The 22,093-nt window shown below is 32.5% G+C and overlaps 4 protein-coding genes across 4 annotated transcripts; 3 read left to right on the forward strand and 1 right to left on the reverse strand.

Moving 5' to 3' along the window:
• Positions 1-4,110: 4,110 nt before the first annotated feature.
• On the forward strand, positions 4,111-8,309 carry Glyp (glycogen phosphorylase). Its single transcript, XM_040707555.2, has 8 exons — positions 4,111-4,727; positions 4,789-4,890; positions 4,955-5,137; positions 5,208-5,454; positions 5,529-5,848; positions 5,911-6,637; positions 6,697-7,244; positions 7,970-8,309. Exons 1-8 carry the CDS (start codon positions 4,494-4,496, stop codon positions 8,117-8,119), a joined length of 2,511 nt encoding a protein of 836 aa, XP_040563489.1. The 5' UTR covers positions 4,111-4,493; the 3' UTR covers positions 8,120-8,309.
• A 1,685-nt stretch (positions 8,310-9,994) lies between these two features.
• LOC121113705 (peptidyl-prolyl cis-trans isomerase A) lies at positions 9,995-13,068 on the reverse strand. The gene is made up of 5 exons (XM_040707554.2): positions 12,106-13,068; positions 11,748-12,031; positions 10,604-10,894; positions 10,378-10,539; positions 9,995-10,306 (listed from the first exon to the last, which is right to left on the reverse strand). The coding sequence occupies exons 2-5, from the start codon at positions 11,833-11,835 to the stop codon at positions 10,089-10,091; spliced, it is 759 nt and encodes a 252-aa protein (XP_040563488.1). The 5' UTR covers positions 11,836-12,031; positions 12,106-13,068; the 3' UTR covers positions 9,995-10,088.
• Positions 13,018-15,596, forward strand: LOC121113704 (ribosomal protein S6 kinase beta-2-like). Its single transcript, XM_040707553.2, has one exon. The coding sequence runs from the start codon at positions 13,986-13,988 to the stop codon at positions 15,189-15,191; it is 1,206 nt and encodes a 401-aa protein (XP_040563487.1). The 5' UTR covers positions 13,018-13,985; the 3' UTR covers positions 15,192-15,596.
• A 929-nt stretch (positions 15,597-16,525) lies between these two features.
• On the forward strand, positions 16,526-18,222 carry LOC121113703 (eukaryotic initiation factor 4A-III). The gene is made up of 3 exons (XM_040707552.2): positions 16,526-16,916; positions 17,004-17,921; positions 17,992-18,222. The coding sequence occupies exons 1-3, from the start codon at positions 16,646-16,648 to the stop codon at positions 18,006-18,008; spliced, it is 1,206 nt and encodes a 401-aa protein (XP_040563486.1). The 5' UTR covers positions 16,526-16,645; the 3' UTR covers positions 18,009-18,222.
• The last annotated feature ends 3,871 nt before the right edge of the window (positions 18,223-22,093 follow it).

The raw sequence follows: 22,093 nt of genomic DNA on the forward strand, positions 1-22,093 counted from the left end.
GAGACTATGAGCGAGACATGTAACATGCAACATCATTGGAAAATGTTGCTTAGGTTTTGGACTGTTTTATGCAATAAGCTGTACCATCGATAATGAAAACCTTTAGTCTCTCGTCAAAAAAATGGGAGCCCAAGACGTTGTTTAGATTTTTTACTTGAATACTTGTAATTATTCTATTGTCAGCCTTCTTATCATTTTTCAAATTTATTACATAAAGACAACTTATCAACGATGCAGTTCTACAAGTTTGTTCTTAATCTTTGACAACAACACTTTAATTTGTAACTCCATTGACTTTTTGATGGGTTCGCAAGAAGGGATGGCTTTACTTGTATTAAGTTCTATGAATTTTACAAGATTTGGATGACTATCAATATGGAGTGGGACATTGCATGAGACATGCATCTTGTTCATGTCCAACATAAAATTAAAGCATCAGGATTTGATTCAATTATATTATTTCAATAAAGCTTCAAATTATTATCGTGAATACAACTTTTATTATACTGGTGAAATTTGAATTTTCTAAAGGCTTCGCTCCCAAAATCCCGATGGCCACATGACAAAATTCTGGAAGCCTTATCATAAGTCTAGACTTTTTCTCCTTCATTATCGGCAAAAAAGGAATTAAAATTAATATTTACATATAAAGATTATATAATAAAATTGATTGTCATTTAATGTTAAAAAGTTAAATATAATTGTTATATTTATTTGTTCTTGATACATGCATAATATTTTGTTTAAAACATGTTACAATTCTTCATAAGAAAAGTAAGTAATATTGGAATTTTACTTACAATAAGTCTGAGAATGACTACATTTAAAAAAATTCAACTACCTATATTATACACATTTTATTTTATACAAATGCAAATATTTTTTTATCTTATATTACTACGAGCTATAAAATTAGCTTATTTTTAAATTGCGAAGCATTTTTATTTAATTTTTAATCAAACTTCGGAAATTTCCATCACAATTATACACTTTAAAAGTTTGAGTTGTCGTTTTTGTGTGGGGGGGGGGGGGGGGGGGAGGTCTTGATGATGACGAAGGAATTGTTTTTTGACGTCCTACATTATATTGAATGCCATTCTTGACAATAACAATTTTTTAATTAAGACGCTAATATGATTTCAATATTTAGAGGACATGAAGATATGAAAGATTCATATCGTCAACCCTTCCCATGCCTTTACTGAGAGCAATGCCATTTTAAGACAAAAATGATCCAGGCTTGGATCATTTTCTTCAAATTTGATCATTCGGTAAGTCGTTCAACCTTGATAAAAACCGAGTAAGATAATGTAGGAATATTTTAACCATTCTTCGCTATACAATAAGTTATGATAAAAAGTATTTGTTGGACTAAGACTAGAGCTTAAGATCGACTTCGAAGTAATCCCTGCCAATGTTTTTACTATATATGAAGTAAAATTTGTGTTTACTTCTTTTCCATTCTATCAGAACTGCTCACAGCTATTAGCTAATTTAATAAAAGTTCATGACAGTTGAGATGCTGTTCTTCTAAACATTCTTCAAATTGTCAGGATTACCACAATAATTTACGGGTTTTTTTTTTTTTTGGTTTTTACCCTCATTCATTCATGAGCACACAAATTGACTTTACTCCTGTAAATTTATTAACTGGCCTGTTTTTTGGAATTGGTATTCAGAAGAAAGAATTTAATTTTCCTTAGTAGTTATCATAATTATTTAATTCCTGAGTTGTGAACATCCTTTCCAAAATAGATTCAATTATATTCAAAACCTGATTAATAATTCTTATGTGTGCATAAACGATGGAGACTGAACCTGAGGATTTGTTGCAAAGTTATAATTGTAGGTCCTTGTTGGGCTCAGAGTAGAATTGGGAATTAAAATCGGAGTAATTCTTGCCAATGTACTTATTTGTTTCTTTCTCCCTCCCCTCCCTTGTTACAGCTGATTATAGCCGATCTCCTCCTTAACATTCCTCAAATTGTCAGGGTTACCATGTTGATTTTTAGTTGTTGTGTTTTTAACATGACCATTATGCGCAGGATTTTCATCACTGAGCACACACACACAGGTGGTTACACTTGACCTTAGATGTTCACTCCTCAATAATGAAATAATAATTATAACAGCTTAACAAGGTAAACAGCACTGTTCAGGTCGGCAAAAATACTCGCAAGCTAAAAAATACACTCTATTTAGAACCCTAGTTACTGTCAACGAACTTTAGTACATGAGATTTCTTATTTGAGTTTCTTATTAAACTTCACACATATCATAAAATCATCATTTTTTTAAATTTTTTTAGGGTCAAAGTGTGAGGAATGAGCTATCCATTTTCTTTGTACTTCTATACTAAATATATATAAACACTTTATAGTCACTTCAAAAACTGTTTGAACGCTAATTTATTTAATTTTTTTAATGGATATCTATAACTAAGTTTTCATATGAAAATTTAATTAAGACACAACTCATAATTTTCAAAATATAGAAATGAACTCTCTGACACTTACAAATTCATGTGTTTCGTGGCACACACAAAAAAGTGAGTCTGGATTACACACGTATTCTCAAACAAGTCATCTATTAATACACTATTTTGATCATTCCTTTGGAGGCACCGCAAATTACAAATAAAAGTACCAAAAACTCCCAGAATAGTTCAAAAAAATCAAATATTAAATTTCGTGGAAAATAATTTCAATAATCGACAGCTATTGACAAAATTTTTTGTAAAAATTTCAAATATTACATTTTTTCAGAAAAATTTCTAAATCCAAAGCTTTTAACAGAAAATTAAATTTTTTGAATTATTGAATTTTTTCGAGGAAAATAAAATTTTCTAGAGAAAAAGCAAAAAATCCTTAATTGGGGGAAGGGAAAATCCCTCCAGCCCATCCTCTGCGGAAACCTCTGGCTGCATATTCTATTTTCCAGGATGGATTGAGATAGCTAGTAATATTAACTGTAGTTTCGAACCTTTGTTTGATATTTAATATTTTATTTAGTGTTTAGTTCCAACATGATATTTCAAATATATATTATCTATTTTGTCGATCTTTAAGTGCATTTTACGGCGTCTCAGAATGATCTCCCTAAAGAACTTGTTAATTTAAACATTAGATAATTAAATTAAAAAAGTAAATAGATATCCAGATTCACTTTTGAGAAAAATCCCACAGTTTGACTTTGAGTTGACGGGCCACATATTTTGTAATAAAGAATCTATTTGAACTTAAGAGTCTTTACGCTGCTATGTATGTAAATTTTCAATATATAATACCTGCATAAACCTTAAAGAAGCCTTAAATGTGAGCAGTACTTCTTATTCGTACAAAGAGAGTGCATGTTAACATTGTATATATATCTGCATAAAAATAGCCATTTAATCATGCTGAATCAAGTTGTCTTAGTAACCTATGCTGTGGATTTTGATATTTATATTACAATTTTCAATCAATTTACATTTTCTTTACTTTATTGATGATGCAACTCGAAGGGTGATTAGCCTTATAAAAAGTATTTTTATATATATAAAGGTATTTATTTGTTTTGTCCATAGCCTAACGTAACAAAGCATAGTTTGAAACATGAAATGATGCTTACAATAATATTAGTATATAATACATTATTTATTAATAGTGAGTTAAATTTCTAATAACTCATTATTTCTAGTACTCACATATATCCAGGAAACCTATTCCAAAATATAAAAGCACAATAACATTTAGAGAATGCATTAGATGAGGGAAATAAGTTGCATCATAGATTGAGAAAAGTGCTATGTAGTTAACTCAAAATAGTGTTGTTCGAGGATGGAAGAGTTGTTTATTTGTCATGACTCATGAGACATCCATAAATAATATCAAATATGTATTATTTGAATACTAATAAAGATAATTCGATGTTATTTTTGTTAGTACTACTCCATTGGTCTTCAAAGTGAAATAAAAGAAAGTAATAATGATGTAAATTGTCTGACGAAATTCCTCAAAGTTCTCTCCAAGTTACATCACTATTGATAATACTGCCTTTCTTTTCCCCATAGATTCTAATATAACTATGAAAGCTAACTATAACTATGCGAGCGGTGTCCTTGGAAAGGTCAACCCTTTTGAACGAAAAGGAAAATGGAGTAGTATGACAAAACTTGCGTTTTGAATAAAAATCCTAGATTTAAATGCTAGGGGTACTTGTTGCAGATGATTGAGGATCAAAGTTCAATATGAAAATTATTAACAAAATATATTAATGCAATGTTACTAGCAGAGCGAGAGCTATAGAGGAGGACGGGATGGGGTGAAATGAGAGGGAGAGAGAGGGAGATGCGAGAGCCGTCTAGTAAACTAGTGATTAGCTCGAAGAAGAGTCGTATATATCTTTTTTTTTTCTTATTTCAACCTACTTTTTTTTCTTAAAATCGTGTTTCTAAAGAAATTTCAGTTGGGATAATTCTTCTCTGACAGCGATAACACAGTTGCCAAGGAAATATGAGTTCAGATCACGAGCGACGTAAACAAATTTCCGTTCGGTGCATTGCCTCTTTGGCTAATGTCTCGGATGTGACCAACAAGTTTAATAATCATGTGCACTGTACCCTGGCCAAAGACAGGAATGTTGCTACGACTCGGGATTATTATTTTGCACTAGCAAACACTGTCAAGAGTTATATGGCTCAAAGATGGGTTCGCACACAGCAGCGCTACTATGAGAGTGACCCAAAGGTATTGTGTTATTGTCCAAATTATTATGAGGGCTTGTTGAATTGTCAAGTGATTATTGCAGAGAGTGTACTATATCTCATTGGAGTTTTACATGGGAAGAACTCTTCAAAATGCTATGGTCAACTTGGGCATAGATGATTCCTGTGACGAGGCAATGTATCGGGTAATATCATTTAATTATCATCAATCACCTATATCAATAGTAAAAATATTTATCCTAATTTTAGATGGGGTTAGAGATGGAAGAGTTGGAGGACATGGAGCCTGACGCAGGTCTTGGTAATGGAGGTCTGGGTCGTTTGGCTGCCTGTTTCTTGGACTCTATGGCAACTCTAGCCATTCCTGGATATGGATATGGTATTCGCTATGACTATGGTATTTTTACACAAAAGATTGTCAACGGAGAACAGGTAATATCTAGTTTTTTTTCAGAAGTTTATTTTCTCTCATTGTTTTAATATAACATGAAATTATATGTAGTCTGAACAACCAGATAATTGGCTATGCTACGGAAACCCTTGGGAGTTTTCCAGACCTGAATACTCGGTCCCCATCAAATTTTTTGGACACGTTGAAGACAATGGCAAGGGAGGTCGCAAATGGGTCAATGCTCAAATTGTATACGCCATGCCTTATGACACTCCCATTCCAGGATATGGAAACAATGTTGTCAACACAATGAGACTTTGGTCTTCAAAAGCAAGCATAAGCTTTGACTTGAAATATTGTAAGATGCCTTCCTTTTTCTTTTTAATCCAAAGCATATTTATCTATGTAAATATATTATTTATTAAAATTCAGTTAATGATGGAGATTATGTTCAATCGGTGTTGGATAGAAATCTTGCCGAGAATATTTCACGTGTGTTGTATCCCAATGACAATTTTTTTGAAGGCAAGGAATTGAGGTTGAAACAAGAATATTTCCTTTGCTCAGCCACACTTCAAGATATTATTCGTCGATTTAAGACATCTAAATTTGGATCTCGTAATTTTTCCAGAACTGATTTTGCTCTTATGCCCGAAAAGGTCGCTATTCAATTAAATGATACTCATCCTGCTTTAGCCATTCCTGAGCTGATGAGAGTCTTACTCGACGACGAAGGTCTAGAATGGGAAACTGTAAGTATATTTAAATAATGATATCTAAGAGATGTAATTCCAATGCAATAACATTGTCTCAGGCTTGGGATATTACTCGTAAATGCTGTGCCTACACAAATCATACTATTCTTCCTGAAGCTTTGGAAAGATGGCCGGTTGAACTCATGGGGTCACTTTTGCCTCGTCATTTGGAAATTATTTATCACATTAATCATTGTCATATGGAACATGTAGGCAAAGTTTTCAATAACGACATGGGTATGATGAAAGCTCTATCCATTATTGAAGAAGAAGGTGGAAAAAGGGTTAACATGGCTCATCTTGCAATTGTTGGCTCTCACGCAGTTAACGGCGTTGCTCGCCTCCATTCTGAGCTTATTAAGTCCAGTCTATTTAAAAACTTCTACAAACTATGGCCAGATAAATTCCAAAACAAGACTAATGGAATTACTCCAAGACGTTGGCTTATGCTCTGTAATCCATCTCTTGCTGACTTGATTTCTGAGAAAATCGGAACATCTTGGCCTGTCCATCTTGATGAATTGACAAAATTAAAAAAATATAGTGATGATGACTGCTTTTTGAGAGCTATTATGAGAATTAAGGAGAGTAATAAGCTACAATTGGCCTCATACTTAGAGAAAACGTGTGGTGTAAAGATTAATCCAACCTCCATGTTTGATATACAAGTCAAGCGTATCCACGAATACAAAAGACAACTTTTGAATATCCTACATGCAATCACTATGTACAATCGCATCAAGAGGGATCCTAGCGCTAAAGTTGTTCCAAGAACGATTATGATGGGTAAGAAATATAAATAAAATCTAAGAGCATTAAGTGTCGATTTATGAATATTATTATAGGTGGAAAAGCTGCCCCTGGTTATGGAACTGCCAAAGAAATCATTCGACTGTTCAACAAAGTCGCTGATAAGGTTAATAATGACCCTGATGTTGGTGATAAGCTCAAAATGGTTTACCTTGAGAATTACAGAGTTACTCTTGCTGAAAAGATTATTCCTGCTGCAGATCTTTCTGAGCAAATTTCCACTGCCGGAACAGAGGCCTCTGGCACAGGAAACATGAAATTCATGCTCAATGGATCTTTGACCATTGGAACACTTGATGGTGCTAATGTTGAAATGGCTGAAGAAATGGGAAATGAAAATATCTTCATCTTTGGCATGACTGTTGAAGAGGTAGATGCTCTTCATTCCAAAGGCTATGATGCTTACTATTACTACAACCGAAACCCTGAACTAAAAGAAGTAATTGACCAAATTCAATGTGGATTTTTCGGGGGAAACTTCCAATCCTTGGTTGATATTCTCTTAAAGTACGATCGTTTCTTAACATTGGCCGACTTTGACTCTTATGTTGAATGCCAAGAAAAAGTCAACGAAGCATTCTGTGTAAGTGAAAATAACTTCAACCTCTTTTCTTTTTAAACACAAACAAACAAAACGAAAAACCTCGAATCAAGTGTTACGTATTGTAAGCCCAAGATTATAAAGCAAGTGGCAAAACGATGAGCACGTGATCATTCCCCCCCCCCTATTTTAGTTCGTCACGACGAAACTTTTTTGCTCGCTAGGGGTGCTGAAGATTCTTTTAATTTATCAATGACAATAACTGACCATATAAAATAATACTAAAGGCCTCTTAGAGTAAAAGCTCAAGCGCCCCTGCTACAAAGGGTGTATAAGAACTAATAAATAATGACATACGATCAGTTCAAAAGGCCATTTGTTGACCTTTTGTTCGTGTTTTTGTGAATAAAACAAACATTTATTGGATTCAAATTGTAAAAAAACAAAAAAAAAAACGCTTGAACCTTCACTAAGAGGTTTCTAGTGAAATACATGTACTAACTAAGGATAGAACCTCCATGAATTTACCCTTTCAATTCCATTAATCCAAAGATTAAATTGGAAGGGAAGATATAATAGGTGGTATCTCAAAAGTAAGATCTTACGGTGGAGGGGAAAAAGTTTTCACGTAGCCAAGGGAATATTCTCAAGCAATTAAGTGCGTTTTCTCACTTTGCTGTACAGCTATGATGTGGCTGATCTGCTATATCTACTTGTATTTTTTTATTTTTGTAAAATTGTTTACTAATATATATATTTTTTTTTAGAATACTACAAAATGGGCCACGATGGCATTGCATAACATTGCTTCCTCTGGGAAATTCAGCTCTGATCGTACAATTAGTGACTATGGAAGAGAAATTTGGGGCGTTGAACCCTCCTACGAAAAGTTCCCAGATCCAGTTGAGGGCAAATAAAAATGCATGCAAAGCATCTAAGCTAAAAATTTTATTGTTCATTTTACAATTTTCTTTTATTTATGAATGTAAAAAAGTCATTCTTTGATTTGTTCCTCAAGTTTTGAGCATACAAAAAACAAAAATAGTAATAAGATTTCTTTCGGATGTATGTATTCTCAATAATAAATGACGAAATATTGAATATTTATTTAATCGCAAACAAATTATTTTTAAATATTTATCTATTTTATAAATAATAGAATGAAATGAATATATTTTTTTCTACTAATTAACATTTATCTAGTTCTTAAATGACTCAAATTAATTATTTTTATTGTATATTCTAAAAATAATAAATATATAAAATAGGTGAAGAGTTAATTATATACTCATTTTTGGCACACAACAGGGTTTTAACACTCATAACATAATATATGTATGTGTAGGTTGTGTACAAGTTGGAATGTATGTACTAATTGCAACTTGTTTAATTATATTGTACAAGTTTCAATTTCTTCGTCTTAAAATTCATTATTTAATTACAACATTGGTCATTCTAATTGTAAATTATTAATTGGTACATTCATTTCATTTTGATCTATTACAAATACATTGAACTGTATTAATGAGTAATATATCTGTGGGCATTTGAACTTTATAATATTCAATAGAATAATTAGTTATATTTTATTAATTTGTACAAAAATAGTGAAATATTCAGTTATTGCAATATCCTTATCGCAAGTACTAAAAATCCTTCATCTCCTTTTTTGGTTGTAACTTGTATAATTTGATTGTACAAGTTATCTTTTATACAAAATCGCAACTTGTACAAAAAAAAATTATACGTTCTGCCTTGTTTTTGGCCACTTTGACACAAAGATTCCATTTTTTCAAATTAAAATGGCTTGGACCAAGGCAAAAATTACTTGAGGGCCCTCTAACTTCAATTCAGTGCTATTTCAAGCCATAGAATTTATATATAAAATGTCTAAGTGCAGGGGGTGGGGAGGGAACCTCATGTACCGTTCCAAATATGATGCAAGAAGTCAAAAATGTATACTTTTAGTACATATTTTGGTTATTAATAAAAAATATTATGCAACTTGTTACTAATAATTTAAGAGGTGTAAAATGTGCTCAATTATTTGCAGTTTCCTTACTTTATCAAACATAACATAGCTAAATATACCCAATGTCCAATTTTGATCCGTAAATGCTAGTTCTTAAAAATTAAAATGGCTTACCCACGCCAAAAATTGTATAAGAGGCAGCAGAAAAGGTATATGTCTAGTATTGAGGACCAAATGTTAACCCTAAAACGGGGTAGTCTAATTTACATACTTATATTACACAATTAAGTGTATAATAGAAAATAAATATAATGAGTTAATTCTCTATGTATTTCAAGTATGATGGACAGGCTTTATGGATTTCTCTTTTGGAAATCGTGTACGATTTGGATTTAATATGATATTTATATAACAGTATGTAATATGATTTAAGGAGCGTACATAATATTATGTACTGTTACTATTGTAAGTTATTCTAAATGTCTAGACCTTTTGATGTGGAGTATCTATAATAATAGGTATGAAAATATCCTTATACAGCAAGTCCAAGTCGAGTCTCAAATCTTTGCTCACTTGTCCAAGGCCTTGAATATTTTCATCGAGTCTAGTTCAAGTTCACACAAAGTAAAATATACTTTAAATTGTGTATTCATTGAAAAAGTAAAGTCGCAAGTCTCTGATTCTATGATGAAGTTAAGTTATGTGTTCAAAATATGTACTCAAATCTAAGTCGAGTCGCAAGTCTTGAGTACCAATCTCTGTCTATAAGTCCTACCTGTTTGTACAACTCTATTAATAATTATAAAAGACTACTTAATAGTACTGGAAGAATTTTTTATTCTACAAAAACACCATTATCAAGAACCAAGTAATTAATGTACAAAATGAATTATGTATAGACAAATATAATAGGATTATTGGATTTGACCACTGTCAGCAATAACAATTAATTTGGCAGTTTCTCCACTATCTGATCCAAGAGCTTCAATTTTCCTAACCACTTCATATGACTTCAAATCTGCAACACGGCCAAAAACTGTATGCTTCTTGTCCAACCAGGGAGTTTTATCTACTGTAATGAAGAATTGAGATCCATTTGTGTCTGGGCCAGCATTTGCCATAGACAAGAGTCCTATAATTATGTAGGAATATTTAAAAATAATAATAATAACCTTTTTGATATTATGTTTAATGTAAACGTACCCTTGGATTCATGGGGAACCACAAAGTTTTCATCTGCAAAAGTTTCTCCATAAATGGAGTATCCACCAGTTCCATCTCCGTTTGTAAAATCTCCACCTTGAATCATAAATCCAGGGATGACTCTGTGGAATTTAGAGTTTTTGAATCCGAAGCCAGCTTCTCCTAAAAATAAAAAGAAGCAATCAATTATAATTCAAATGAATTACATTTAATAAGGTTGCCAAACCTGTTGCAAGTTGTCTGAAATTTTCTGCTGTTCTTGGTACAGTCTCACTAAACAATTCCAAATGAACTCTTCCTAAATATTCTCCATCAGCAGTAATGTCAAAAAACACAATGGGTCGCTTTCTTGAGGAGGAACCATCTCCGCTTCCTTGTCTTGGTGCACCATTTCCGCCAGAGACTGCATTGTTAAAAAAGTTCTGCACGTTTTGAATGCCCTTATTCAAGAAGCCAGTCACAGAGCCTATAACTCCAGGCTCTGATCCTGAAGGTGGAGGTGGTGCAAATGATTGCTCTGTAAAGATCAAAAATGTATCATTGATTCAATTGAATTTATTCATGTAATACATAATTATTTATGATTTAAATCCGTTCATGGATCCCTATAGCGTATACTAGTGATACTTATTATTGGCATATTTGAAAAATTAACATTTATTTAAGTACTTCAATGACGTTCTTTTTAAAAAGTATATTAATTTTGTATTGAAGGAACACCGTTTAATTATATGTCAAATCTCTTAAAATGGCCTAAATTTCTCTATACATCTGTTGCATTTTTAATAGAAGAACTACCAGTACACTGCTCTAACGGTATTATGATGTTTTCTATATGAATTGTGATACATTATAAAATAATCTATGTGATAAGGGTATTATCTTTTAACGAATAAAAAAATGAAATAAAATTGATTTAATAATATTAAAGCCAACTCTTTTATGAAGAGTTGGCTACATGTACTAAAAAGAAAATAAAAACTTTCACTCAATAAGTTTCAAATTTTTCTTGGTTCACTTTCACATTTAATACCCATTAAGGTGTTGTTGACTCTCTTTGTCATCCATGAAATTACAAAAAAAAGGGGCCAAAAAATATGTTACTTGAAATGAAAAACACCAACAAACTTATTTTATTTTTCTCAAATTCCACTGCAAAGTTTGATTATGACGTAACACTTCAGAGGAATTTGGTTATTTTCTTTCTGTTCATATGATTTGATGATCAACAACAAATATTGAGTTCAATGTCAGTGTTGTAGTAGCTATGGGTATAAATAAACACTGAATGCACCAATGACCAATAAATCGGGGGGTTGTGTGTGTTTCTAACTAAATCAATGATGAAATAAAGATATGTAGATACGTACGTTGTTGATTAAATTGAGGTAAGGAGTGAGCAGACTGAAGAGGGATTCCGAGTAGAACAACACTTATGAATAGAAAGAAATATTTCATGGCGAACCTCCTATGTATTATCTATTTCTACTTGTTGTTGTCCTAACGATTGGTGAAAAGAATCTGGATGGATTCAATCTTCAATGCATACAAGTTAATATGGATCTTATTTGGGTCAAACCAAAATATCGACAGGTTTTACCGAGCGTGTATTTTTTTTATAAATTCAAAACATGCCTTGTAGTAACATCATCAGCTTTTGGAATATTAATTCGTAGTTGTAGTAACTAGTAGCCTACCATGTACATGTGTATGTATTCATGGCCATACCTTAATTTTTTTTGTGAAATGCAGGATGGCATATGGATTGGTAGTTGTACAACCACCAACAGAACCGACCTAGAGTAGCACTAGTATAGTGGGTAAAAAAAAGAGAGAAAAAAACACTTAAGAAATGAATTTCCCTTAAAAAAAACCAATTTTTCATTGGAGAAAAACAATTTTATGGATGTCCTTTGGCTTATTGTGGACACTGTGTGTGATTTATTACAGGTGAAGGATGAAAGAGGGTTCAAAACGCATATAACAGTTACAATGGAATGCAAGAAGCTACACCATAGAAAGAAAAAGTCTATTGGGAAATCTAAACCAATAGGCAATAGTGTACTACTACTGTCAATGCCAAGGGATCGATTACATTCCTTCAGACTGGAATTTCCTCTCTAAAAAGTAGGGTGTGAAGTGATACAAATACTTATTATTAAATAAATGATTTTCCCCTATGAGGGTTTCATACCTTGAAGTTTTTAAACACATTAAATACTTTTTTGCAAAATGAAAATGTAATCATCAACAAAATAAGCTTCTAAAATTGTTTATACTTATACTGAACGTCCAAGTCGAGTTCAAGTCTTTGGTAGTAAGTCTAAATGATTCAAGGGCGTCCGCAGGGGTGGAAATGTGGTAATTTGATCAAATTATACAGCGAAGCAAAAAAATTTGAACCAAGCCCCCCCCTCCAAAATATATATATATATATATATAATCCTGAAGTCCTTGAATGTTTTTATTGAGTCCAGTTCTAGTCTTCAAATTTCTTTTGAATTCATTTAAAGTTCATATTTATAATATCCATGATGTTAAGGCTTTTATATGTCCTACTAGATATACTAACTTTCCAGTCCAGGAAGAGTCGGAAGTCTTAGCAATGAGTCCAGTTGCGAGTATTTGATTGTGAGATCAAATTGAGTTGCAAGTCATCAAAATATTGACTCGAGTCGAGTCACAAGTATCGAGTCTAAGTCCCCCTTCTTTTAGATTTAACAGTTTTTTATTAATTACGTATCAATATTCTTGTTTAAAAAAACAAAAAACAAGTGATAAACAGCCAATCATAATTAATGAACAAGGAATTGCAAAGGTACTTTTCCTTGTTCTCCATCTCTTTGTTCTTAATATATACTTACCAAAGTACTTATATACACATACAATTGTGGTAACTTTACATTTTCTTAAAAATAGAAACAACTTCTGATTTTTGAATGCATTGTACAAGGTTAATATGAAACAATTACCCTCAAAATATAATTTTCTGATGCTTAGGTCTATAATAATATTGATGATAGAGCCTAGACTCTTTGTTTGACTGACACTCCTACATATACCTAAGTAATGCCATCTAAATCTTAATAGAATATTCACTGAACAGGGCGTGAATAATTAGTTCTAAGGGCAATGAACAAACCATGCAATACTTGACTAAATTCAAACTTTTATTAGATGATATCATGTGATAAAACAGGGATGGTTTATACAAAGCGAATTATTTCATTTCCTAATAATATTTACTCTCAACATAAAATTTCAAGGAGATATTACAAGGATTCAAAAATGTAGTTTTTTGGTTATTATATATTGCTTATTTGTACAACAAAATTATTATTTATTTTTGTCATAGGATATATTTATTAGTCAAATATACATTTATTTATAAATGCTATAATAATTATTTGTATAGGCTAATAAGTTTTTAAGGATACAAAAATCTAGACGTGAAATCACAGGTTGAGGCACCTTCGCTTTGACCCTTTTTTTGACCGGCCCTGAAGGAAAATAATTTTTTTTTTTTTTTGAAGCGTTGGGAATTGTTGTTGTGTCTGTAGTTTTACTTTATTTATTTTTTGTGAGTGAAGGATATTTTGGAAAACACGATGTCGAAGCTTCGACCTCTTTATATGGGAAGCAAATATAGAAAGGAAGCTTTTGCTAGATCTATTTGCTGTACTGGACCAATAAACGACTGTGGGTGTGAAGTTTCAACTGGACCTTTAAAACCCTCCATCAAGGATTTCAATGTCATTGATTGTCTCGGAAAAGGTGGATTTGGAAGTGTTTATCTTGTTTCCAAGTTAAATGAAACCAAGGACAATCTCTTTGCTCTTAAAGTTGTTGACAAAAACAAAATTAAGGACAACTCAAAGGACATTGAGCACGCACTCACAGAGATGGAGATCATGATTAATTTGGAGCATCCTTTTATTGTTAAAGTTTATGATGTATTTGAAAGCTCAAGACGGATGTGTTATTTAATGGAATTCCTTCAAGGAGGAGAGCTATACACATGGCTAGAGAGGAAAAATGTGTTTGAGGAACCTGTGGCTTGCTACTATTTAGCTCAAATTTTTCTTGCTTTGATTTACTTACACGAAGAAGGAATCCTTTATAGGGACTTAAAGCCCGAAAATATCATGTTTGATTTCCGAGGCAATATCAAATTAGTCGACTTTGGTCTCAGTCAAAACCATATGAAACTCAGAGAAACAAGAACAATGTGTGGAACAACAAGTTATATGCCTCCAGAAGTTATATTACGCGAATGGTATTCCTATGCCGCAGACTGGTGGAGTTTTGGTATTTTAGCCTATGATATGATGATTGGTGTTCCTCCTTTTATGGGGAATAATCGAGAAGAAACACGAAATGCTATTATGGAAAATCATATACTTTTCCCTAGTGAACCAAAAATATCCCTCAATGCCAAGAAACTGATTAAAAGCCTCGTGATAAGAAATCCAAAGGATCGGATTTCTGGCTGGAATATTTCCCACCTTTCGTTTTTTGATACAATCAATTTTAAAGAGATTTACAATCAAAATACAGTTCCTCCTCTAGTACCTGATATCACATCTCCCTTAGATGTGAGTAACTTCCCACCCGAAAGTATATGTCCTAAATCTTCTGAGAATAATGTTTCTGAAAACGTTGTTGATACGACCGAAGACACTGATAGTTCTGAATCCAATATATTTGACGAATTCCCCGAAATTTTGTCAAAAACCTGCACGAATCATGAAATCCCAAGTAGTCCTAAAATTCGCATGAACCCCAATAATCATCGAATAAATAGACTCCCATAGAAATTCTACTTTGTTTGACTCAGTTTTTAGTTGGAAAAAGGTGATCCACCTTCGTTAGCCTGTTACGAATACAATATCAAGTGCTTCTTACTTTTTATAACAGCATGTGTTTATCCGATTGCACTTACATTTAACGATGTATTTGCTTCCTATTCCTTTTTTGTTAGTTTCCAAATTTGATACATGCATGTCTTTCAATGAGCTTATACCTATATTATCTTGCATACTTGTCAGTTTTTTTTAAATAATATTAGAAATGTATGGCATGAGACTTATATTTTTAGATATAAAAACCTAAAAATATATATATTAATATTTTCATATTTATATTATACAAACATACTAAATATATTATGTACCTACTTTATATACCTATATACTCAAAATAAACCTTATTTTTAGGAATCACTCTTTCTACATATTTTAATGGTTCTATCAATATTATTAATAATTAGTCATGATTTATCGCCATCATACGCATGTGTTTGTAATAGTAATTCATTGAAAATCCCAATGAGCATACAAACATTATGAAGAAGTAGAGCAAGGCCAATTAATCAAATTAAAAGATGACATAACTTCATAGAAGGATATACTTTAATACATTAGTTCTAATATTCAAGGGTAAAATACAACTTCATTGGCTCCCATAGTATAAAGAAAATAATGTCTGCAAATCCTAAGAAGGAGTAGGCAGTAGGTATTATTCCTAAATTAATAGCTTCCATGATTAATTTGGGCAATTGAAGGCTATAGAGCGTTTTCACGTGACGTCACAATTTTAATATAATCCATTTAGGAGGCCTAAGCAACTAAGTTTTGTAACAATGAGGACCCTTATTCCATTAATATTAAGGAAAAGTGACGTGTGGTATGGCAAATGGGACCACTAAATATGACATAAGCCTTACTGTCTATAAACATTTTATCGCTCATTATTATTAATGATATATTAGATATGACCCTAAGATCTAATTAAAATATGTTATTACATTGTAAACAATCTTATTTCCGTGTTGTACATACGAATGAACTATTATAATGGTAAGCATTCAATGCAGATGTTATGTCTTTTTTTTATTCATAAAGCCATTCCATGGAGGTTTATTGGAGATTTGTCCATTTTATTTAATAAAATTATCTACATCGTACACCTAAAATGGCGTCTCCTTTGATTGTGATGGGATTTATGACGTCAATGAAAACGCTCTACATTATTTGAGCCCTTTAGGGTGCCGGAGCTATAAGAATATGATATGATTGGCTACATTCTATGAGTCAGCTGAGTATGACGTCATTCGAATCCATGGGAGTATCCAATAATAAGGTAGTGACTATGAGTTAGAGTCTTTTGAGTACCGTATCCCTCAACCTCATCAATCCACGCTCCTTGTTTACACTTTATACTCAATCCTTATTATCAAATTTGTAGATCTGGAAAGGATAAATCGAGAATGACGGAGAAAGTGATTCGAAAAGTGGAAGAAGACTTGGCCAACGTCGAGTTCGAGACGAGTGAGGATGTGGAAGTGATCCCCACTTTCGATTCCATGGGTCTGCGTGAGGATCTCCTGCGAGGAATTTATGCCTATGGTTTCGAGAAGCCTTCCGCCATTCAACAGCGGTCCATCAAGCCCATTCTCAAGGGACGCGATGTGATTGCACAGGCGCAGAGTGGAACCGGTAAAACAGCCACCTTCTCCATCAGTATTTTGCAAAGCATTGGTAAGTGTGAGACTGAGTGACACCGTGAGTTTTGATTTAGAGGGAGATGTGTGTGTGCGTGTGCGTGTCCCGCTTTCTTCTTTGCAGATACGACCATGAGAGAAACGCAATGCCTGGTTCTTTCCCCAACAAGAGAATTGGCCGTGCAGATCCAAAAAGTGCTCCTAGCCCTGGGAGACTACATGAATGTTCAATGTCACGCCTGCATCGGAGGAACGAATCTGGGTGAGGATATTCGAAAGCTGGATTATGGACAACATGTTGTATCCGGAACCCCTGGACGTGTATATGACATGATTCGCCGGCGAACTCTTCGTACTCGTGGTATTAAAATGCTTGTTCTCGATGAAGCCGACGAAATGCTGAATAAGGGATTCAAAGAGCAGATCTATGATGTATATCGCTATTTACCACCCTTTACACAAATTGCACTTATCTCCGCTACACTCCCTCATGAAATCCTTGAGATGACTTCAAAATTTATGGCAGATCCTATTCGTATTTTGGTAAAGCGTGATGAATTGACGTTGGAAGGGATTAAACAATTTTTTGTTGCTGTGGAGAGAGAAGAGTGGAAATTTGACACGCTTTGTGATCTATACGACACTTTGACTATCACTCAAGCTGTCATATTTTGCAACACCAAGAGGAAAGTAGACTGGCTCACGGAAAAAATGCGAGAAGCTAATTTTACTGTGTCGTCCATGCATGGAGACATGCCTCAAAAAGAAAGAGACGCCATCATGAAAGAGTTTAGGTCTGGTCAATCTCGAGTTCTTATCACCACTGATGTATGGGCAAGAGGTATTGATGTACAACAAGTTTCGTTGGTCATTAATTACGATTTACCCAACAATCGTGAGTTGTATATTCATCGTATCGGTAGATCAGGTCGTTTTGGAAGAAAGGGTGTTGCAATTAACTTTGTTAAAAATGATGATATTCGAATTTTGAGAGATATTGAACAGTACTATTCTACGCAAATTGATGAGATGCCAATGAATGGTGAGTTGAATATCATATTTTTCTTTTATAAACCAATTTTTATTTTAATGTCTTTCTTCTTTCTTTCTAGTTGCGGATCTCATCTAAAAGCCCATCAACATTTTTTTCATATTTCATGTGTATTGATTAATAATGTTTTACTTTATTTCTTATTTAAAGTATTGTATGATATATCTAACTAAGAGGTCGACTATTTTTTGATATAATTTTAGTTATAATATTCTTTGTTGTCACAATAAAAAAATCCTTATATACTAATATATAATTCATTATTTGAATAAATTGACTTTATTGAACGGAACTTTTATGAGGCACATCTAACTGATAATTATTTATTTTAATTTCTATGATTTCCAAGTAATGTAAAGTCTGTATTCCAAGATTAATTGTATCCTCTTTTAAGATGCGAACAAGTACAACCAAGACGTTAAATAATGACTTCTTTGATAGTTCTTGAAGAAGTAACTGTTGTGTCATTTATTCAAGGATTGATGGGACTGTATCAATGTGAGGGAATGTGTCTTTAAAGTTTTTCTAGAGCGAGAAGTCAGCACTATAATGGAATTCGAATTAGATTTTTTAGACTTGAAATGAGCTCTAAGATAATTCTAAAGACTCGTTAAGATTATTTAAGAACTTGTGAGCAAAGACTTGTTATCATACCAACGACTTCAGACTCTCCTTGTACTTGATTAATAACTGGGTTTTTTTAGGAGGTACCTGTAGGGCCCTCCGATCCTCAAGATTTAATACATCAACATTTATTTTTTATATTGTATACCTAATATGTAATTTATAAATATTTGGCCCATTGTACATATTTCAAACTCTGCCTACACACCTAGGGACTTTCTCTCACTTCCCCCATACGCTCTCAGAACAGTCCCATTAGCTTAATATTCATCCCGGCTTCTACCAATAATTTCCAACTACGCCTTGGCTCAACTTTCCATGTTCATTTGATTTATTGAGGCAGTTGGTCCTTTATTTATTTTAAAACTCAATTTTGAGACATCAATTAGACAATATTTTAAGACTGAATCGAAAATCTTCACGCATCTAATCATATCCTTTCTTTTGATAATAATAATAATTTCAACCCTAATTATGCATATATTTTATTACAATAAGTTGAAATTTATGAAGGTGGAACATTAGCGGTTATTTTCTGTTTCATGCCATTTATAGACAGCACATGATTAATTTCCAGTTAGCAGATACCATAAAATCCTTTTTAGATAAATTATTCTTATTTTAAAAGTATTTAATAACTTATCAAAGTTATACTTTTAACTTTGTTAAGACGTTCGTGTTCTATGAATTTGTAGTTTATGATCATTCATACTGGATTCTATATCAATGCATTAATATTTGCTATTAATACCTTAATAAAGACAAGTTTGAGGGATGAATCTATGTTGTTACTCCCAAGTTCACTTATCTAATAAGTAATGACGAAGCCCCAGTTTGACCTTGGAGAAGAGATTCCCAATTATTGAGAAGCTTGTTGACAGGGTTTCGTTAAATATCTTTGAGAAAAATAATCACGTTGATCGCGGTCACCTTGTTACATCACTGACACAAAAATTTACGATGTATTTTGTTGTCAGCTGTTGATATTATGGTCTATACGTTAATTGGTTGAATTCAAATTCTACCTTGTTAAGCTGTGAACAATTCTTAACAATTACTGAATGATATTTCCATATTTTGGAAGAATAGGTCCAGAATAGATACACCGAGGTGTATCTATTTATATGTGTTATGAGTCATAGCAATCAGTTAGGATGTGTCATAAGTTATGATCCTAACTGATGGCTATGTTAAATGTGTCCAGTTCATAACTCAATTTTTATCTCTTAGGGAACGGCGTTATCTCACTAACACAAAACAGGGAACACTATAACCATAGTGCATATAGTGTTCCTTGCACAAAAATACCTTATTTATTTTGTTGTCAGCTATAGATTACCTCTTCTCCCTTGATCCGTCATGGCTATTTCATAATTAATTATTTTTGATGAACAGACAAAGTAATATTTTAATCTATACTTATGCTCCGTTTCAATAAGTACAGGAATACAATGTCTCGTAGATCCCTCGTCGTTTATATTATATCTGTATTGACCATTTTATTATTCCTATCGAGAAAGTTTGGCTATCGTATACAATTACTAATGCAGAAATTCACTTTTAATAAAATATTACCAGGTAATATTATAATACAGTATCAAATACTATGTAGATTTTAATAATTCATTTTAAAAATGGTGAAGAAATAATGTGACAGTCATAATCGGGGAGTAAAAAAAGATAAATTGTAATTGGTATGAATGACTTATTTGGCTAACTACCATATGATTTTGGGCCCTTTTCTGTTTATTTCGGAGGAAAGGTTGCGTGATACAACAAAGGTAACGACGTGAGGGATTTAAAACTAATTTCTATAAATTTCTTACGCTCACAAGTGACAAGTGTAACTCGAACCCTATATTATATATAGGCTATATTACATATCCCAAAAAAGTCTAAAAATATTATTAGTTCCAATATTGAGCATTGTATATTCCATATCAAATTTTTTGGAAAAAAATTTCAAACCGTTAAAAAAAGTATATTTATAACTTATATGAATACCAAATGTGGTAGACTTGTCCAGTTTGGAAAAGTTATTGTGCTCACATCGTTACTTTTCTGGTATTCCACAACTTTTTCTAGCAAAAGAAACAGAAAAGGGCTAAAATTAGTTGATAATTTGTTAATTCTTCCCAAATATGAATTTACTATTCAATACATTTTTGAGAATTGTTCACATCTTACAGGGTGCAAATTCTGATTCAACCTATCAACTTTAAGAACACTAATTAGGATAAAAAAAGCAGAAATATCGACAGCTGACAACAAAATACTATTAATATTTGTGTGTTAGCGAGGTAATGCCTTTTTCGGGATCAACGTGTTCGTCTATACAAAGTCGAGGAGAACAATACAAAAAGAATGAACTGAATGCATGAACAGTGATTTTTTTCTGCTTAATCTCCAGGGCTGCATAAATCATATCAATGTAAGCTCCCAAATGAGGGAAAAGACCATCTTTTGTAGAGGTGGGGAATTGAACTCGAGACTAAACTTAGACAATATTTTGAAAATTTGCGACTCAACTTGATAACCCAATCAAAAGCTCAAGACTTTACCTGGAATCGAAAGCTTAGACTCTCAATTCGACTTGGACTCGAAAGTAATTTCATTTTTTCACTGGATATTAAAGTACCTTTAACTTTAACTGATCTCGATGAAAATTTTGAAGAACTTGGACTTATCAGCAATGATTTGAACTCCACTCGGACTTGCAATAAAAGGAGTTTTACTCCACCTCTGTTTGTTTGTAAAAGTTTCCTATCTTAGTTCTCTTGAAAACATCCGGAGTGAAATAGAAGAAATTTTTTATATGTGTTTCTGTACATTGTCCATATTTGGTGATCTTCTTTTGAATACGTGTACTTATGTATATGATATATGTAGTGTTGGATCGGTCAAAAAAAAAAAGAAAAAAAGAGACATCAGTTCTATCAGTTCGGTCCAATATATTTTTTTTGTTTATTGGTCTTTTATGGTTACAACAACTGTTGAAATGATGTAATTATTAACCAATGTTATTAATTAAGTCTTTTCAGCTGTCAAGTTTTATTATAACCTCTTTCAAAGAGACGATATACTTAAAGTCTGAAATATGAGTTATGTGGCTAGATAAACATAATATTCAAAGTATTACACGTTTTAGCTATAAATTATCATTCATTGTTTTTTTTAAATTTTCTTTTCTTCAATCCTAGCTAGCTGAGTGAAAAAAAAATTAAGACAGCTAGCACCGTAGGACTGACTATTCAGTCCTTAGGAGTTTGGACTGATGAATGGTGAAAAAGGCCGAACCGATTATAAACAAAGACCGATTAGAAATTTAATCTTAAGACGGATCTAACACTAATCTCACTAATTAGTAGATATTCTGCTAATAACTATTACTAATCCACTAAATTAGTGGACTAAGAAGAAATTAGCGGATTAGTGGAATAAAACAATTGTAAGAACGCTAATCATCATTACTTCTTACTTGGAAATCTGCCAGTTTTTGTTCTAAATGAGCTCACCAAAATCCAATTTTCAAATATTTA

The sequence above is a fragment of the Lepeophtheirus salmonis genome, chromosome 2 (assembly GCF_016086655.4).
Source record: "Lepeophtheirus salmonis chromosome 2, UVic_Lsal_1.4, whole genome shotgun sequence".
Lineage (NCBI taxonomy): Eukaryota > Metazoa > Arthropoda > Copepoda > Siphonostomatoida > Caligidae > Lepeophtheirus > Lepeophtheirus salmonis.

Excerpts from the sequence above, each read along its gene's own strand:
- LOC121113703 (XM_040707552.2), top strand. The coding sequence starts at position 16,646 with ATGACGGAGAAAGTGATTCGAAAAGTGGAAGAAGACTTGGCCAACGTC. Across the intron at positions 16,917-17,003 it reads CAGTATTTTGCAAAGCATTG|ATACGACCATGAGAGAAACG; the intron begins GTAAGTGTGAGA and ends TCTTCTTTGCAG.
- LOC121113705 (XM_040707554.2), bottom strand. The coding sequence starts at position 11,835 with ATGAAATATTTCTTTCTATTCATAAGTGTTGTTCTACTCGGAATCCCT. Across the intron at positions 10,895-11,747 it reads ACCTCAATTTAATCAACAAC|AGCAATCATTTGCACCACCT; the intron begins GTACGTATCTAC and ends TGATCTTTACAG. Across the intron at positions 10,307-10,377 it reads GGTTCCCCATGAATCCAAGG|GACTCTTGTCTATGGCAAAT; the intron begins GTACGTTTACAT and ends ACATAATTATAG.
- LOC121113704 (XM_040707553.2), top strand. The coding sequence starts at position 13,986 with ATGTCGAAGCTTCGACCTCTTTATATGGGAAGCAAATATAGAAAGGAA.
- Glyp (XM_040707555.2), top strand. The coding sequence starts at position 4,494 with ATGAGTTCAGATCACGAGCGACGTAAACAAATTTCCGTTCGGTGCATT. Across the intron at positions 5,849-5,910 it reads AAGGTCTAGAATGGGAAACT|GCTTGGGATATTACTCGTAA; the intron begins GTAAGTATATTT and ends ACATTGTCTCAG. Across the intron at positions 6,638-6,696 it reads TCCAAGAACGATTATGATGG|GTGGAAAAGCTGCCCCTGGT; the intron begins GTAAGAAATATA and ends ATATTATTATAG.